At 39.4% G+C, this 20291-nt stretch overlaps 1 protein-coding gene across 2 annotated transcripts in view; it reads right to left on the reverse strand.

Moving 5' to 3' along the window:
* The window catches only part of macrod2 (mono-ADP ribosylhydrolase 2), a 476469-nt gene that overhangs the window by 117979 nt on the left and 338199 nt on the right, over nucleotides 1-20291 (reverse strand). For both annotated transcript variants that reach the window (XM_042501834.1, XM_042501833.1), the window contains exon 7: nucleotides 1457-1487. In XM_042501834.1, the coding sequence (XP_042357768.1) occupies nucleotides 1457-1487 (31 nt within the window). The remainder of the gene's footprint in view (nucleotides 1-1456; nucleotides 1488-20291) is intronic.

A 20291-nucleotide genomic window follows, 5' to 3' on the forward strand; every position in this document is an offset into this window, starting at 1 on the left:
CAGATACCTGACCATATATAACAACTACTAGTTCACATTGGCCTTTATTTATGGCAAAAGCACTGTGGTAAAAGAACACGTTCTCATCCCAGTTTGTCACGTGGTGCCGCTTTGTCAGTGACCTTCTGCACCTACTTATGATGTTTTAGATATCCTTCTGCGTCAGCTGTTTATGCTCCTGGATACAGCTGATGTCAACATATGCACAATGATGCAGCATGTCGTTATGTTTTTACACAACATGAGCACATGGCAATCAACGCAGACTGTCACGATGGTTAGGATTAGGCAACAAAGACACAGATGGTTAGGTTTAGGCAAAAGAGTGTTTAAGTGTAGAAAAAAAACCTCACATCCACACAGAAAGCAAACACCAGATTCCTGCAAGAAAGTCTGTTGTTTGTAGGACCCATCCACCATCCCTCCCACCTGCCCTGTTAGCGCTCGCAGGTCTTATATCAAATGATCACTGGAAGCGTTGCAATCTGACGTCATCCTTCAGTTTTTCATATGCACGTTACTGGTTTCGTCCAGACAGATTCTCAAGTGACGCCGCCTGTGCATGATCATGTGGATGGTATAGGTATAAGGTAAAATAGGTAGGAAGGTATAATAACAATGCCACCGGTTCTCCCCGGCCATGTTCTCAGCTAATGCTGTCCAGCAACACTCCAGGCAGATGCGGAGGGCACTTTTGGCATCACTTTTGTACGTCGAACGAGCGGACATATCTGATGAGTTTGGAATGAGAACGAGCTAGGTAAAATTATTATTCATAAGCATACTAGAGTTATTACTGCTTTTGTAGAACCATATTGCTGCTGACATGTTGTCAGTGACAGTAAATGAAAATTAGCATGTTAATTCATCCTTATGGCACCCCCCTGTGATTATTAGAGCTTGTGTGCAAGTTCAGTGGAAGGCATATCCTGTATACAGTATGTATATAAATACTGTAATTATTTCTTCTCAGCAGAGGCAATTTGCTATAGTTATATACAAACTCCAGTAGTTTCCCTGCATCAAACATCTTTTGCCATCCTAACTTCAAAGCCTGCTTATATCACCGAGTTTGGCATGTTTTCAGTGTGACTTTGTTTAAGTCTAATTAGCACAACAGCTCTTCGCCAGCGATGCCTTGCTGCATATCAGGCCTTGTCCCGTGAGAGAGCATAAGCATTGTTCAGGGTGTGCGTTTTGTTCACCTTATACTAGGTTGTGTCTTTGTGCAACATGGTGTAAGGTGAACTTGTTGGTATGTTTCAACAAACTGTATTCTTCTTCAAAGACAAAACCTGCACCTCACATACTTCCCTTGATGCAGAATTTTGCATATACAGCCACTGAAATGATGTTTGCACTATAATGATGATGTTTGCAGTGTAAGGCAGGTGCACAGTGTTAATGTGTGCAATTGTTATGATACAACATGTAAATAAAGAGAGATTAAACTTACCATAGATGCCTGTGGATATACATGGGAAGGCCTGTGCAGAAAAGAGAGAAATAAAAGTCAAAACAGATTCACAATGAAGAAATAAATGGGACAAAACAGCAATAACTTTTATCAGTCTCACTGAGCATTAGCACTACATCTGCATTAGACTGAAGCGCACCTACTGTTTACTTCTGTTTGTTGTTTACCTTCACTTGTTCATTCCCAAGAGGAGCTATTTACAGAACCATTTGCCCAAAATCCTTCAAGTTAATGCAGAATCGTATTATAAACCAAACGCTAGCTCCCAACACACACACACACACACACACACACTTATACAGTGTACTTTTCTTGATTTCCAAAAAACACAGGCACATTAAATTCATCTTGGACTTGAACGCCCCTATTCACACGCACATTAGATCGATTATCGCAATAACACTGCTGCATAAAAGAGCCTGTTGGAAATCCCATCATGCACCGTTGCGCCAATGATCGTGAAGGCCTATTAGTACTTAATGCCCATTACAGTCCATAACAGTCGTAGTTTGCATATGTTGCTTGAGGGAACGGTGGATCGGACTCATGTGAATTCATAGGTACACGTAGAGCTCGTGCTTAATAATCTCCAGCACATGAATATCCAAATAAGGTCGGCTGATCCTGTCTGTCGCCTACAGCCAAAACTCACAGACTTTTTCTTTCATTAATGTTTATGGAACTTAAGGACTAAGGCTGCTTTGCACATCAAATTTAGTTTGAGCCTTTTGATATATGTCTTTAATTTAATGAATTTAGAAAGATGGATTTCATTCTGCGTAAAATTGATGCAAACTCAGCTGGGTCTCAATAACAAAGAGGACATCACAGCGGGAGGCTTTTTGGTATTTTTCACTCAAATGATGAGAAAGCTAAAGACAAAATCACAAAGTCATTGCTGCCACATTTGGATCAATAGCAGGAATCAATAACACCTCACCAACCACTTAAGTGTAGAGGCACACAGACAAAACCAAACAGCCACGCATAGAATCAGAATGCATGTTGTAAATATACATATTTTCATAAGCTTAAGAGCAAAAACCTACATATATTTATGGCTGTCTTTTCCAAAAAGATTATAAAAAGTAACCACCTTGTAATAGTTCTTGCTTTGTAGCACTTTGCAGCAGACATATTATTCAAGCATGGCTTTATAGCTGAAAATAGTTTCATTATTCTTTACTTCTGTGAGCAAATATATTATGATACATAGCTCTTGCTGTAAGCTTCCCTATTTCACATTCATCTTTTTAAGTATATTAATAAACAGTAAAGAGAAAGGATTTTTTCAAAGGACCCATTTGTCCTCAAAAGCAGCTGAATACGGGCTTTAGTTCCAGCATTCATCAAAAGGCGTGGCCACGGCATTAATATAACGGCGTGACAAATGAAAAAAAAAGGAAACATTTCCACTAGCAGCTCACAACTGGATGAATATAGAACAACAAAACACTACAGAGATTCATCAAAGAATAATACGCATATGTCAAATTCTCCCCGTGCCAAAACTAAGCCCAACAGTTTGTTTTGCCACACTGACCCTGTCAAGTTGTATTTAGAAACACGCTGTTGCTAGCAGCTGTGCCAAGATCACTTCATTTTAGAACTGAAAACACAATTAATAGATCTGAAAGAGACAGATAGCAAATACATGTCTGCTCGTATGATGATTATACAAATAAGTGGTCGGGGTTCTAATCCATCCGTAAAGTCTTTTCAACTGAGAGAGGAAATAAACGCATTTTAAAAGTAAATAATTGATTAAAAAGACTGATAAAATATGTAGACTTCTTTTCCTCTAAAGCATCACAACCTATGACACCCGCTTTGAAATGCAATGGTCCGTTTGTCCTTGCTTTAAGCAAAGAGGAATGAGTCTCTGTTTGTATTCTTATTTACCAGTTTTCAGGTTCCGCCTGTCAAGGTGAATCTTTCTTCTGTGGGATGATTTAAATCTTTTACCGAAGCTTTGACCTTTCCAGATGACTGTCTGGGTCTGACACAAACCACAGATGATGAAGCGTGGAAAAGCAAGGCCATTTTTAGTCTGTGCCAAACACTGCCCATGGCACATACGCAGGCAGATTGAGACTAAGACACAAAATGGTCAAATATCTAAAATGGATTAATGACATCAGAAGGAAATAATAACTGTGTGCAAATTAGATGTCATATTTAAACAAATCTGTGTCTGAAAACCCCAGAGGATGTCAAAATTAATAACTGTGCAAACTAAATGCAGGGCTTCATATATTTGTACTTGTAATCCATGGACTCATTGGCAACATGTTGGCATTTAAACTAGTGAATCTCAATACCTGAAGATAAATTATGCCAATTCTGCATTTGGCAACAGTCAATACAATCAGGCATGAAGATTCACTTCAGCAGTAAGAACCTATTTGAAGCTGCGTAATAATAATAAAAAGGAAGTAAAATGAATTTAATCTTCAGACAAGATGAGCATTATTTCCTGTCAATGCCTCCAGACGGTCTCGGCTGCCAAACTGATCCTGAGCCAGAAGCCTTGTTATCTTCTCTCAGCTGAAAGGCCGCAGTGTCACTCTCTTCAACTTTAACTTCTGCTCCGACGGCAACTAAACCTGAACACACCCTGGGCTGTGGCAATGACATACAACCAGCATAATCAATTGAAATCTTTTTTATTAGTTCCCCGGCTGATCCATTAAAGGGTATTGATCTTCCTGCAGTGAAAATGCATCGGGTAATCACTTAAAGGGTTGCTGTAAAGATCTGACACCTTTGTGGCACACACAGATGTCACTTTACTTTTTTAAAGGACGGTTATTGCAAAAAGCAAAGGGAGGTATCTATCCACTAAAACTATAAAGCCTGGAGATGCATTTTAGCATCTCCTTTTCATCTATAAATCAGCAACACACTGCAATAAATAACACCAAGCTGTGCACAAATTATAAATCTTACTGATAATCAATATCCGTAAACATGCACAATATTATTATTTATGAGCTGCAAGTTATGTTAAAATCCATTAAAAGCTTCAGCTATTAAATAAAACGATGTACTAAAATGGAGGACTAGCATTAGGTCATTAAGATAAGATAAGGAATCATGTGATTCAATGTTTGATATTCACACAAAAACTAATACATGCATGGTCAATACCAGTGTTTGGACAACACTCTGGCTTTGAGGGGAACCCTATTTTTCAGGGGGTTGGGAGATACTGTACACATGCACATGCAGGAATGCACTCACCTACACTGCGCATGTGTCAGCTTCTGTATGCTCCTGTCAGAGCCTCTGTCCTAACTTGACTTTTCATCCACTTTTATCAAGTTTTAGACCAAATCTATGCAATTCACTTCAAGATCTTGGTCGTTTTAACAATTAATTTTAACTGTACAAAGGATTTTAGTCATCGGACTTAGATTTTAACTTGTTTTACGGACTTGCCTCTGCTGGAGCCCTCAAACATCAGCAAGGGCATAGGAGGCATAGGCGCTGCACAAGCAAAACACATTTCCTACTCCTGGTCTTGCAGTCTTTTCAACCCCCCGAATTGCCTCCGTCCCCGGTGTCAGCGATTGTCTCGGCTTCCCTGGCTGCCTCCAACACATGCCAGTAATGAGACCGTCTGCCCGGAGAGTCCAGCAGGTGAGGAACCAGCCACTAGCATCAGCACTGCTCCACTGAACGCAAGCACCACAACGTTGATGCTGCCAGATGATCGGGAGGCCAGCTCGGGAACTGAGCTCGTGGTGCGCTGTGGCCAAAAGAGAGAGCCTATTAGAGCCCTTATTCTCCTTTAAACCTCTCCAATTGCTTCACCTCTCATGTGGACTTGGCCCCCGGCCATCCTGGCGATGCACCTGCAGCCCCGGCTCCTGCAGCTCCCCCTGCCACCGCGGCATGTACTCCACCTGAGCAGACCCTCCACCCTCCGCTGCTGTCCTCATCGCAGGCGGAGGCATCAAAGCGGCAGCTGTCCTTTCCAGGTAGTCCCCTCATATCATCTCCTGGTCCTCTTCTCCCCTGGCACCATGTTAATAATCGGAGTTACCATAACCACGGACATACACTTACCATGCACATTCACGCACTGTTTTCCTGGTGCCACAGTCCCCGCCATCTTGAAACCCCAGACTTGCTACCTACACTCTGGACCTCCATCAGCAGAATAGTGGTGCATGTGGGGACTAATGAGCATCCCATGGTGAATCCAAGCTCACCATAAATGATTTTGAGCTCCCTTTTAACTATTTTTTAAAGGACTGTAAGAAAGCTGGTTTTATATTTCTGGCCCCATCCCCATTCTGGGTCGTGGAGCTGATCGTTTTAGCCATGTTCTCAGTTTGCACTCATGGTTACTGTGCACCTGCAGATCCCAGAGCTTTGATTACATTGATAATTTTTTACTTCGGGGGCGCGCCTCTCTTTAAAAGAGATGGGATTCATCTTAACTAGCGTGGGAGCCAAATGCTTTCGGCTGACATGCAGCATGTGATCCTGTCGTCTTCACCTGCATGACCATGTAAACAACACACTCTTCCTCACTTGTTTTATCTTTGTCATCTCAGGTCACTGTCTCTCGCATTAGCTCCCCCTACTGTCCTCCCCATGCATTGCCACTTTCACCAGTCCATTTACCCATTCAGCCTGACTGTTCTCCGTATGCACTGATCCCAGTCGGGATAAGCAGCCGACAGCTTCCAAATTCTATGCAATCCATGAACCATCATGGCATTCATGTTGCAAATCTTATTTATATTAAATCTGCCACTGTCAAATCCTCCACCAATATCTCTGTATACTAAAATGGCACTGCTCAATGTGAGATCCTTAGTTAACAAAACCTTTATTGTTAATGACATCAAATGTGCCGATAAGCTTGACTTTTTTCAGCTCACTGAGACCTGGCTTAATACAGACAACAAAGAGCTTATAGAAACAGCACCAGCTAATTTCAAATTTTCACATTTCACATGAAACGATAGGAAAGGCGAGGGGATAGCTGCTCTCTATATGAACTATTTAAAATGTACAACTGTTTCTCTTGGTGATTTCTCAACTTTTGAATGTTTAGCTATGGTTGTTAAATCACTTTTCCCCATTCTACAGCTTACAGTATATCACCCCCAAAGCTCAAAAAAAGTTTTTTTAGATGAATTTGGTGAGCTGCTGTCAAAATTTTTGATCGACTATGACTACAGTGTCATCTCTGGTGACTTCAATATTCACACTGACAATCTTGCTAACTCAGACACAAAACTCTTTCTTAATATGCTGGAAACATTTGGTTTTGCACAGCATGTTACATGGCCTACACATAAACAAGGACACACAATTGACCTTGTTATCTCTAAAGGCATTGCTGTAACTGCCACTCTGGATCTTGTTTTTTTCAGAACACTTTTGTATCTTTTTTAATATGACCTGTGAACGAAAACATGTCAGATTTATAAGTAAGCATTTAACTGACAATATTAATATATGTTATTAATATTATATATATATAATATATTATATTGATGACAATACTCCAAATATGTTTATTTCTGGATACAAAAAGCACACACTGCCCGTCATGTCGTCATGTGATGAGATGATGGACCATTTCACCTCTGTTGTGAGTCAGATCATGGACAGCATTGCTCCCATAAGAACTAAAAAGACGACTGGGAAACACAAAACTCCCTGGAGAACTGGGGAAAAGGTGAGGCTGCTAAAAAGATCCTGCCGCAGGGTTGAACGTAAATGGTGAAAGACAAAGCTCCAGGTAGAATATGAAATCTACAAAAATGCTCTGAACTGCTATAATAAAGAAATTAAGATTGCAAGACAGAACCATATCTCACAAATGATAAATGACAATAAAAATAGTGCCTGGTTTTTGTTTTCTGCGATAGATAAACTGGTAAATCTTAATGGATCAATTCCTGCTCAACTCCTCTCCTTCAGGCAAATGTAATGAGTTTGCCACCTATTTTCAAGAAAAAATCATCAGCATCAGAAACAGTATTTCAATATCACATAGAGTTGAATCTAACCTTTTTTTTACCCTCACATCAGCATACCAGCCAGATTACTATGAGTAATTCTTCACTGATTACTTCTGATGATCTTGATGAGGTGTTCCATCAACTTAAAAATTCCACTTGTACTCTTGACCCTGCTTAAACATCACTGTAGTTGCTTATCAGATGAACTTCTGAACACTGTTAATGCCTCCCTACAGTCTGGTGTTTTTCAAACTTCTCTCAAATGTGCTGTTAATACTCCATTATTTAAAAAGAGCAATCTAGACCCATCTATGACTTGCAACTATAGACCAATCTCCAACCTTCCTGTTTTTAGTAAAGTCATTGAAAAGCTTGTCTACCAACAATTGCACTGTTACCTCACCCTCCACAACCTGTATGATTTGTACCAGTTGGGTTTTAGAGTAAATCCCAGTACCGAAACAGTTCTGGTCAAAATAGTCAATGATCTTAAAATCAACAGCGATGAGAATAAAGTCTCTATTCTAGTACTGTTAGACATAAGTGCTGCATTTGACACTGTTGATCATGACATCCTGCTTAGTGGTTATAAAACCACAACTGAATGAATTTTGTATGTTTTTGTTCTGTCTTGTTGTACTTAACTCATCACATTTTAAAATGATGTCTATGACTTTCTCTTCCCAAATTTCTACCTTTAAAGTGTGTTGTTGCATAGAAGGGATTAATGTTAACATCAGCTGGTTCAGGAAATGAAGCAAAAATAATGTGATTTGAGGCACACTTATTAAAGAACATACTTATTCATCTTTGGGCTTTAAGAAAGGTATCAAATATTTTTCAAGTCAAAAGGCTCAAGTCCAAATGAAGTCACAAGACATTGTTGTTAAACTCCAATATTAGTTGCAAGTCTGTTTTTGATTTCGTCTAAAGTCATTGAATTTGTGACTTTAGTCTGACAAAAGTCTAAGTCAGGTGACTCTGCTGTGATTTTCCACTGTCAAGTAAAATAAACAAGGCTGGACAGTCAATAAGATGGTTTTATAAAGCATCATACGCTGACCTTACTAAACATGTCTTTCTGTTGTGCATTTTCTCCATCTGCCAAAGTGGCGGATAGCCTGCTGATTTTACATGCCACTGACAACAATCTACCAGCATTTGGCTGGTGGTGGGTGCTAATTTCCGACCCTGACCTGTTTACTGAAGTAGCACCTGCTTTAGTATCGCAATTATTCCCATGCAGAGTAGATGAGTGGTGACGGTCAGTCCTAATGGAAATGTTAAATCTAAATATGCTTTAGCTCTTTTACAGACAGAAAACAAATGATTGCCAGAGTACTTTAGTTTGTTAGAACTGCATGATAGCCAAGAACAGGATGCAGTAAAGAACTACGGTAGATTTCAGAAGCAGCCAAAGTGAGCAACACGTTAAGAGCAGCAGAGCTCATTTTTCTTCCCACATCAACACCGGGCCACCGTAGAAGCTATTTTGATAGTTGTTAGCGTACATACCTGCGCATCTGCTTACACTATATAAGGTCCAGTGTTAATTAGGACAGTCAGTCAGGATATATGCAGTCATGACCTATGATTCCTGCTTTAGGTTATTATTTCTATCTCTGGATGCTCATTAGATGTGAGTCAGCATGTTGGCCGAACTCTGGCACAAGGCTGTGTCTGACATGTTGGCTTGTTGCTGATTTTCTTTGCTTAGGGAGTGTTCTGAAATTGGTCACCAGGGAAATTATTCTGTTGCTGCGGCTCCTCCCTAATCTATCACATCACTTTAAAGTGGAGCACCTTTCCTCTCGGCATCTCTCAACACTTATTCAGCTCGCAGTATATTAAGTACAGCACAGAGTGGCTGCAGTGATTTTTGTTGGAAAACTTGTGTTACATTCATGCATCCTTTTAATGGAGATGGTGTTAATTAAAGTCTAAATGTATTAACTGTAATATTTACAAAAGGAGCTTTTTGTTTTTTTTTAAATTGACGCAACCAGGGCTTATTGAAAGAAATGATTTATTCACTTTAAAGTGTGACTAGAGTTTTGAAAAGACAGTGCTCATAAAACTAAGTCACTGTTATTCCACTGAGAGCATGATAGCCTGCAGCTTTCGGTCATTTGTTAAGCAGCAGGAAATGACACAGTAAAGATGGCTCAACCTGTGGCAAATTGCAACCATCCTGCTGTAGCTGTCACCTTCCCATGAGCAGACAGGTAAAGGTAAGATACCATGCACAGGCACTGTGACTGCAGGATCCTGCCGGGGGAGCCACTCGTCTCGGCTGGCTGAGTAAATAGCACTGGACACAGGGTGCTGCCCCCATAGCTTGAAGCCTCCTAGCCTGTTTGCAGATGGAAGCTCTGCTTATAAATCACAGCGGCAAGGGGAGACCTTGTGCAAATGCGACCACAAGTATGTTATTATTCACCACTGTTGCCACAGTGTGGGCTTACATCAGAGTATCAGAACATGAAGAGAATCCTCTTTGTTGACTGCTGTAATTCTTTAAGCATGTAGGTCATGCCTGGTTTCTCTGTCTGAATCGGCTACCTGCTGCTGCTGCTGGGAAGAGCATGCAATGGTTACAGATCAGGATATTCAAATATGACACATTAACACCCTTTTATTCTGCATAATGCCACACTCCATATTCTAATGTGAGCGCTGATTGTTTGAGTGTCATTATGCTAAATGGAGGATGGAGAAATGCAGAGGGTGAGAAACCTGGAACCTAATGGCCCGAGGCCCACCACCCATTTTTATATGTGCCGTAATCAAGTATAACTATTATCACAATAATATCTGAGTGCCCATTAAGGACACAGCATCACTGGCTGTGTTTACATGCTGGGACTAACTTGCTGGCCATGATACCCTGGAAAACAGCTTGTTATGGATAAGCTATTTGCACGTTCCCCCTTGTGATGCAGAATCTGTGCTGTTGTGAATAAACCAGAACAGAACATTCCCGTCCTCCTCTATAGAGCCCTGTCAGCAATAAAGTATGAAAATGTGCCACTACCAAATAAATCCTTTCCCTAAGCAACAGTTGGTAACGTCTGATACCGAGGAAAGAAATGACAATCCAGTCTATAGAAATTGTAAATAGTGCTTAGCACAATGTTTTTGTTGACAACAACATGTAGCCTATCTATCGTGCTGTGTGAGTCTGTCGCAGCAATGAAAACAAACAGTGCAAGCTGTAAGATGTTCCCACCTCAAAGCAAAAATATTAAATATTGAAATATGCCAGCCTAACTTGGTCGTTTATAATCACTGTGTGAGGTTTGTTTGTCTAATCCCAACATGAAGTTTACTTTGAATCATTCTGAAGCAAGATTACTTAAAGGTCCCATATTATGCTGATATTCAGGTTCGTACTTGTACAAGGACATGTTTACATGCTTTAATCTTTTAATCTATCTTCTTCACACTGTCTGCCTGAATACACCTGTATTCACCCTCTGTCTGAAACACTTAGTTGTAGCAATTCCCCCCCCCCTCCAAAAAAAAAAGGCTGCCCAGTCCTGACAGCTTCTTAAAAGTCACAGTTTGTGAATATGGACTGAGTGTTTGATACTTTTACACTTTTTATACTGTATATGCCTTTAGCTGCTTTATTGTAAAAAAAAAACGACATTGAAATCTGACTCTTTACAATATATGACCTTTAACTAAGGATTACTAGAGTTCTTGCTAAACAAACTTTGTTATGTATTGACACTGTGCACAATTTGATACGTTACAAGAAACAGTGGTATATAATGCTTTTTTTGCTGGTTATGGGCACCCACCCTCCCTTTTTCCACTTTATGTAACAGTATAATGTTAGAAACTACAGGTTATTCAGTCAAGCAGTGTGTAGGACTCCAGACATTAGGAAGGTGTGCATCAACGGCTCAAAACGTTTACAAGAGAGCTCTTAAGTGCTTGCCACTTCTACAGTGGGACAAGTGGGGGCAGACGTTGCGATTGGACCAGAGATAGATACAGTAGTTGGGCATAATGAACTCTTTTTGGTCTTAATGAAGCTCAGGGTGTTCTATGATTGCATTTATCACACTCAGTTCCACAGCACTGATCGCATCTGCACATACGATGGATTCGGTGCTGCGGGGGGAGCAAAAGAGTCTGCAGCGTGTCCGTCAGCCTAACACATGACAGAGGTGAGATGAATGGCCAGAAAAAGGTGTAAATGCTGCAGCCTCTGGATAGGGCAGAGCGGTGGAGCAAATACAAGCAGCTACTGAACTGATGGCTGCTTGATTCATTGGCCCATGACCAGCTGTGCGGTTGATCAAGCACAGTTTACCCTGAAGCCCAAAAAACCACAGTGTACAGGTACACTAAGAATCTTCTCTGATACAATATGGTCATTACATAGGGACTAGAAAGCTACTTTTAACATGAAACTGTAAGGTACATGCAAAACTTAAGCAAACCGGTACATTGAATGTGCAAATACTATCCAGTGTCAGTAGAAAACGTTTCTCTTTATTATTCATATCAGCGTGATTTCCCACAAAGGTCTGCTGGTGACTCTGATTCCCTTAGTGTTAAAGAGGGAGCATTTAGAAACGGCATAAAAATGATACCACTCTGAACTGAGGGCACACACATACACACCGGCTCATATTTATGTATGAGTACTCTGGTTCAGTATCAGTTGAAATTATATTACTGACCAGTGAGCAACGGATCAGGAAAGACAAAGACAAAGACAGGAGTTCACACTGGTGAGACAAACTGACTGACCTTAGCGTAACCTGCACATGATTGACAGAATTTAAATGAGTGAGCAAAGAGCATGTCAGGTAAACTCAATAACAAACTGTATTCCTACTACTCCCCTGTACTCTGTACAGCTGCAGGCATACTTCTTGTTAGATACTTTCTTTATTTTTCAAATATGACTTATTGATTAGATTAGCATACCTGCGGTGGGTAAATTCAAAATTTCTCTGCAGGCTGAAACACCGAAGAGAGCCTCAGCCTGATAGTTGGGGTAATAGACCCAGGCCTTTATTGGAGACAGCTTATTATTATGATATTTTCTCAAGAAGCCTCACTGTTTTTGAACTATCTCCTGCTTGCTGGGGTAATTTGCTGTTAATGGAAACTCAAAATGTTATCTATCAATCAAAAACAATATTCCTGCAAAAACAAATGGAGAGTGTAGTATGACTACATTGTAGCAGAAAAAAGGAAATATTGAAGCAAAATCCTGTACTAATTACCAGGTGAGCCATTATATTATAGGCGATATTTTTTTGTTCTTTATTGACCAGATCTACAACCTAAATTATCTAAGCAACAACTATTATTTGATTTTTGGCTTTTATTCAACAATTTATGGTATCTAACTTCTGCTTCTTTTAAAGCCTTGAACTTTACTTTAAGGTCCTGGCATGATTAGAATGGTCTTATGATTTTTTTATTGTATGAATCACAAGAGCCATGACATTATAAACTCTAGGAGGCATTTTGATCCTGAGATGGAAGCAAAGAAAGCAGTAAATGGAGAGAAAATGTATCTGTGGTAATTCAGAGCAAAACGTTTGATATGAATATTTGAACCTCAACACTCAGCAGTGTAGAAGACATCATTCAATATGCCTCGGGGCCCCCAAAGCTTGTGATTATTCCAATGAGTGCTTAAGAAATGTAGAGCATGTTGTGTAGCATTAGAAGTCATTTGCATTTTGGAGGCCTAAATTACAGGTGGGCACAAAGACATGATCAAAGCAAGGAAAAGGAGGATTCTGTCTGAATCTATCAAACTGCTGTTTCATGAGGTATCTCAAAGCGAGAGAGGCTCTGAAATGCTGAAGATAAAATGCAGCAAAAGAGACAAGCCAAGCCATATATCCCTGTGTGGAAGGTAAAACCAGGGCAGATGTGGATTCTCAAATATCCATACCCCATGTCAAACTGTCTCAGCAGAGATTAGCAGCATATGGAGCAGCGAGGTTAGAATTATCAGTAATCCTAAAATATAGACAGTGATTTGTACCGAAAGAGCAGACGACTTCCAAGTGGTTGATGTAAATGAATAGTAAAATAATAATTAGGGAGCATTTTTCATGAGACGTTACTTTAATTTCCATTCATAAATCAACTTCAACAGCACATTTAATCAGAGAAAGGAAAAAAGGGGTTTCTGGTCCTGCAATGTGAAAGCCAGCCTATGGTACCCTTCCAATGTAAGGCTACTAATTAGACATTTTTTTTTTCCTTTCAAGGCGTCCTTCAACATTTTTCAAAGCACCATATCAAAGGGGCTTCAAAGTCAAAACCCCACTCTGAATTCTGAGGTGACAGAACTGCATACATATGAAGTCTTACTGCATGGCCCCTGTCTTTGTGGCACAACCAATGTGAGACAAAAATCATGTCTTCTGCATGGTGCATACTAATGACTGCCACCAGAAAACCTAAAAAATAAAAGCTTGGGTATAAGCAAGCTGTGTTCAGTGACAAAAGCCTTGCAAGCATCCTCCAACTGACCTAAGGTGTTTGAACTGAGCTACTAAGCATCCGCCACTGACATCTAAAGGAAACATGGATGACTGATGCTTTAAACTGACCTTTATGTTGCTGCCCTGCATTATTTATAACATTAAAGGTTTATTGATGAGCCACTGTGTGGTAAGGGGTGTGCTAGTACATAGGCACTACATGAGGTGGGCTAAGAGCGATTGTGAAAGGGGTTGTAGCAGACTTAGTGTAACATGGCAAAACAGAGAAAAGGCAATACAGCATCATGTGGTCTGTATGGTTTGCTGCCGAAACCCGGTTATGCTATGAGAGAGGAGAGAGAGAGAACATGTGCATATTTAGGAGGTTAGCTCTGAAGTAAGCAGGCAAAGTTAGCCTCCTTTAAGACCAATCATAGTTTCCACATTTACATGTCCGCGAGGGCCCACTATGGTCCATATGAAGTAAATGTCATTATCCAATTTTGTCCGCCAACTTCTGCATGGGCCCTATGTGGATGTTCACGTGCAGCCCATTTTTGTGACCATGTGGACTGTATAGCAAGCTGCGCATGGTCCAATTTCTCATTCAGTCACTCCTAAACAGATAATGGAGAAACATCTGGCTGCAGAGTCTCTCCTGAAAATTATCCAAAGTGATCCAAACTTGTTTTTTTGCTGTTAATAGTACTATAACTGATATTTTGTGTTCAATGATTGTATTTCAGTTAGGTTTTATTCATCAAGTAAAATTGTCAGTGTTTGTATTTTTTCATATTTAAAACTGTTAAGCGTTACTATATTGTTAAATTTCAGTTCAAATTTGCCTTTGAAATAAAACATGCTGCTTTGTAATGACATTGATTGTTGTTTTGTCCTTTTTTTTTAAGTATTAGTTTAGGTGCAGCTGAGGCAACAGCACTTTTTAAGTGTTGTTTTAGCACCAACAAAGGAGAAAAAACTAAACAATACTCAATACTAGAGGTCAGCCACATGGCTAGAATTATTAGGCTGATGTAAGGATTATTTTTAGCTGCAGCCCAATGGTAACTGAGATAAAGGGAGGGACTGTCATTGGAGGATATCCCTCATTGAGCATTCTCAACTGTGTGCAGGCTTTGAAGGTTGACTAAGTGACAAAGTCAGAGTTTATTAGCACAGCTACAATTACAAGACAGCAACATAGACTTCCTGCAGATAATAAGATACGTATGTTTATCTAAAAATGATCCTCAGGAATTATAGAAAGTTGCTAATGTTACAGGTAAATAAGAGGCCTCTTATAACTTATAGCTTTGTTCAGTTCAGTCTAATGTTAGAATATGGAAAAGCTAAGTAATATATTACCCAGATGAAAGTGAGATTTGCACAGAATCATAAGAGATGATAAAATAGGCCATAACCACATTTCCCAAAGCACTACATACAAAATAAAAACTAACATTCGTTAAGAGACTCAACCTCATTAACTGCAAATCGAACTGAGCTCTCTGCACTGGTGTAGCTGTGACCTCTTGGAAGCATGGTAAGTACATAATTATTATAGGAACACATTTTCCAATTAGAAGAGGGAATGTTTGTCTTTTTCTTGTGTACTTTAAGGCAAAACATACAGTATACCACTGGGTGAGTCTGTTTCTTCTGATTTCTTCATTGGCCTTGTGCTTTAGGAATAATTACTCCAAGACTTGAAGCCTGGGATGTTTTGGTCAACTGGGAATTTATTGGACTTAATGAACTCTTTGTTAACGGAAGCTCAGGGTGCTCTGCGATTGCCTTCATCACACTCAGTTCCGCAACACTGATGATAGCTGATCCCATTTGCACAACTCCAGTGATACATAGCCTGTGTGAACTCCTGTGATGCAATGTTGTGGGGGAATAAAAGCCAGGCTGCAGTATGTTTATGAGCCAAGGTAGGCTGGGGTGAGACGAATGGGCCTGAGAAAAAAAAAAGTGCAGCTTCTGTCAGCAGACGGAGAACCCTGGATGACTTGAAGGCTTTTTTTTTTTTTTTTTAAACGTCTGTTGGAGGCTAGCTATTTCCCTGTGCTGCCAGTGTTTGTGCAAGGATAGGCTAAACACATGACTGATCTATCTCTGTACTGGATGTGCAGGGATGAAATTAATATTGATCTCCTTATGTAATGCTCGGAATGTCAGCAAATAATCCCAGAATGTTCAAGTATCCCTTCAGAGATTGAAAGCATCATGTCATAGATTATACTGTATAGAGGTTGGATTGCAAACTACAGGGCAAAAAAATAAACAATAGCAATAATGCAGCATCTACAAAACTATACTATACTGTGGTGGAATGTAAGTGCATATACTCAAGTACTGAACTTAAGTACAAATTCAAGAGTACTCCTGAGTATTTCCATTTTAAGCAGCTTTGTATGTCAACTCCTCAAGATTTCAAAGATCGCCTAAATACTGTACTTTTCTCTCCACTTCATTTGTCTGACAACAGTTACTTTTTAGATGATCGTTTTTTATCACATTCTTGTCCAGTGAAAACCATGTTTCTACATGTGTGCTCATTTATATTATATTTTAATTTAATTATCAAAATTATGATACTTCTTAAAATAAATAAACTTTGAAAACCCTTTGGGATCAGCTGGAAAATGCAATGTCACAAATATCATTTGACAGACATTTGGATTGCGATACGACTTTGGTAGGAATGGGTAGGAATCTGTCATTATTTCATGTAATTTTCCCAAGCAAATGTATAAAAACGATAATGATGTGATTTTTTTGCTGGATTTTGCTCCAAATAATCTTGCTCCTTTACATCTGGAATATGATTTGTATGCTGGAGAATCTCTGTAGCATCATGTCGCTTCATTTATAATGCTATGTTGTAAAACATTTTACCTTAATCAATAATTGCAGCTCATCTGATTTGGATATTGCACTTGGCTATATTGCAATTTAGATAATATTTCAATTAATTGTGCAGCCCTTATTAAAAGTATATATTTTAGAGATACATGTTTCTCACTGGATAGCCATGCTACATATGATGATCTTATAGAATATGATGCATTGCTGTATATTAAATTACCCAAAGGCATATCAGGGACCACAAATGAGCACAACACACATATTAATGCAGCAGTAATATAAATTCAAAAGCATGACATATAAGAGTAAAACACTGACAAGGAACATTTTACTTAAAATTTGCGGTTAATTCTTACATTATAACCACTCTCACTTAGTCTTTGCCTGTGTTTTATTGCAGATGTTGCACTGTATTACTGTATTGTATTATTACAAGGTTAGTAATCTCTTGTTTCATTTGTAAGCCTAACCAGGGACAGGAGTTGCAAATTAGCCTCAGCTACAAACCTGTATGCATTGCATTTACTTTGTATTTTACATATGACACATGTTTTATGCATTTATCCTTGTCAAATAAAAATAAACATACTTTAATCTGAGTAGGTTTTAAATGCAGGACTTTTATTGGAGTATTTTCAGTGTGGTATTTATTTCTTTATTTGGGATCTGAATACTTCTTCCAGCAGTGACTATACTGCAACACTAGAACATGATCACATAGTTAATGTCAAAGTCTATTGGCTTATTTGAACAATACTGTTTAACTATAGGTTGAGTTCAGAATGTACATATGTACGAGGATAAAGCATAACAGAGCTTCGCTTCAAAGTATGAAAACCTGTTTATTCATGTAGTCCGTGGACAGAGTGGGCCTTTGCAGCGCACTTTCACTTTAAAGCTCCCCACAACATGAAGCCATAAATCTGAGCTTGCCCAGAGGTAAGAGCAACCAACACTAATTAACAGCAACCGGATGAGAGGTCAAGGCCTGTGTCGTATTAGCGTGAGAAAACACTATTTTTCAATTTACAGTATATACTGGTCTGGTGCGCATTAAGTAAAGAAAGAAGGTTTAAGCTCGCAGGAGTGTGGGCATGAATACAAATATATTCACAATAATGCATGTTTCTGACCTCAGTTTATTCAAGCTCTATGAAGGCCTTTCAAATGAGATGACTAAATTGTCTTTAACAAACTGACACTCAAGATACGATGACTGCCTCGGGGAATGTTCACAAAGCCAGATTGCTGATCCAAAGTAAAAGCTCAATTGAGGCATACTGCACAGAATTGGTTTTCATTGAATATGTGTAGCCCGTAAAAGGACTTTGGTCCAAGGACACAGTAAGCTCTGAGGAGGTCGGCGCTCCCTCTGCGCAGACCTGTGGGCCATTCTCTCACACTTTGATCTGAGCTCTGATGATGGCGTGGCAGGCACAGACTCAGGAGTGGAAGGATTAGGGACAGGAGGGACACGGGGAGTGACAGCTTCCTTTGTATTCGTTTTATCCTCATTTTGTGCATAACGGCAGACAGCATGCACACCAATGGCTCCTCTAAGGTGTTTCTTTTTTGGGGGGTGTGAAATCCTCAACTCTTAAAAGAGAGATCAAAGGCGAAGCAGGCTCATTGATAACTGTATAATGGCTCACTTAAAGAGAACAGGCATTTCGCCGAGATGGGCGCGTGGTTCAAACTGCAAGCTATTAGTCATGCTGTCGCCTCATTTCCATATGTGTTTTATTGTCTCATGGGCAAAGGCTACTGCACCTCCTCGCATTTATTGCACTCACGGCAGATCTAATGATATTCACACCTACGGCAAAAACAAAGGGCCTTGTATCTCTTTGTCTCCATATGAAAAGGCTCTTGAAAGGTGACAGTGTGAAAGCACATTCAGTTTTGTGCGTCTTTCTTTGATGAGCTTTTAGCCCGGCTTGTCTGGAACAATATAAAGCTACATCCCAGACATTATGATTATTAAAGACTGACTTTGAATTCAGTAATGCAGACATATTTTATGCAAGTTGACAAAGAATGTCACAAGAACAAATACTTGGCAAAAAAAACATGCTTTGTCTAGTCTCGGCAGTGCTGACATCCTGCTCCCGAGCAACTTTGAAGCCCGCTATGAACATGAGAATCTGGGTTATTCCTACCCCTGCACACATGATCATAACACAATCCAGCTATTTATTCCTGAAGCAACAACGTTACCTCAACAAATATGAATAAATTGGTTTCTGGCTGTCTGAGCTCCATCTGATTACCCCAAATGAAAAACAAGCAATGATACAATGTGTGATCAATGATTTTCTTTTAGCATGTTGATCACCATGATATCATGTATCTGCCATAGTTTTTGTTTTACTGACTCCCTGTAATGGAACTCCTATCAGAAACCACAGAAATAAGGAGTTTATATACAGCCCGGACGCCAGAAGTAAAAGTTGGCATTGCATGTTCCTGCAAACAATGTTTCATATCAACATTTCTGAAGAGGCATGATTCTGATTTCATGTATAAGAGCTGATTTTGTCACTGGAAGAGGGACGGGATGGTGAAAGGCATGAGGACTAGGTGAAACAGCAGCCAAGCTGCAGAGAACTGTTTGAGACCAACAAACAACAAAACTAGGTGGGTTTTTTTTCATGGCACATCGGCAGCATTTCTAGCTGTGATTGTGCCATCAAAAGCTGGTGTTTTTCAGTGAGACATTGGCAACATTTTCAGCCTTGATTGTGGCACCAAAACTGGTGTTTTCAGCCAGAACAGCTATAACCAAGTTGTTTCTGTGCCGAAACACACTGAAACTACAACACAGCAATGCTGAAGCCTCAAGACATGTTAAGTTTCAATATAGCCGTTACATAACGAAACATAAATGGTGCATATCCTTGGTTTGCTAAAACATACAATGCTAAAGTTTATTCTGGTGACTGGGTTGTTACATGCAGCATACCAAAGTCAGAATACATGTTTGAAAGAAAACTGTGATACAAGCTAATCCAGGTTTCCCTCAATCCTTTCTTTAGACAGAAATTCAAACTTACTATGGATTTCACAATAGGGCTGCATCTAAAAATCGTTTTTATGAAGGATTTTTTTAAGGTTTAAGGATGTTTGTTCTATAAAATGATGAAAAATGTTGATCAGTTATTTCCCTTAGCCCAACATGACATCCTAAAATGTCTTGTTTTGTACGCAACCCAAAGATATTTAATTTAGAGTCATAGAGGAGCAAAGAAACAAGAGAAGAGTCATATTTTTTCTCTTAAGAAATTTACAAAATTGATTAATCGATAATGGAATTAGTCCAATTTAATAGTTGACAAGTACTCTGTACATCGACTAATCATTGCAGCTCTATTATAGAGGACAGTATAGAAATGTGTGTTGGAAAGATATGAAACCAATAACATTCTGGACACTTCAATACTTCTGAAATTACATGAAATGCACATCTGATGTTACAAAAAATAAATT

This window comes from Plectropomus leopardus, chromosome 15 (genome assembly GCF_008729295.1).
Source record: "Plectropomus leopardus isolate mb chromosome 15, YSFRI_Pleo_2.0, whole genome shotgun sequence".
NCBI lineage: Eukaryota > Metazoa > Chordata > Actinopteri > Perciformes > Serranidae > Plectropomus > Plectropomus leopardus.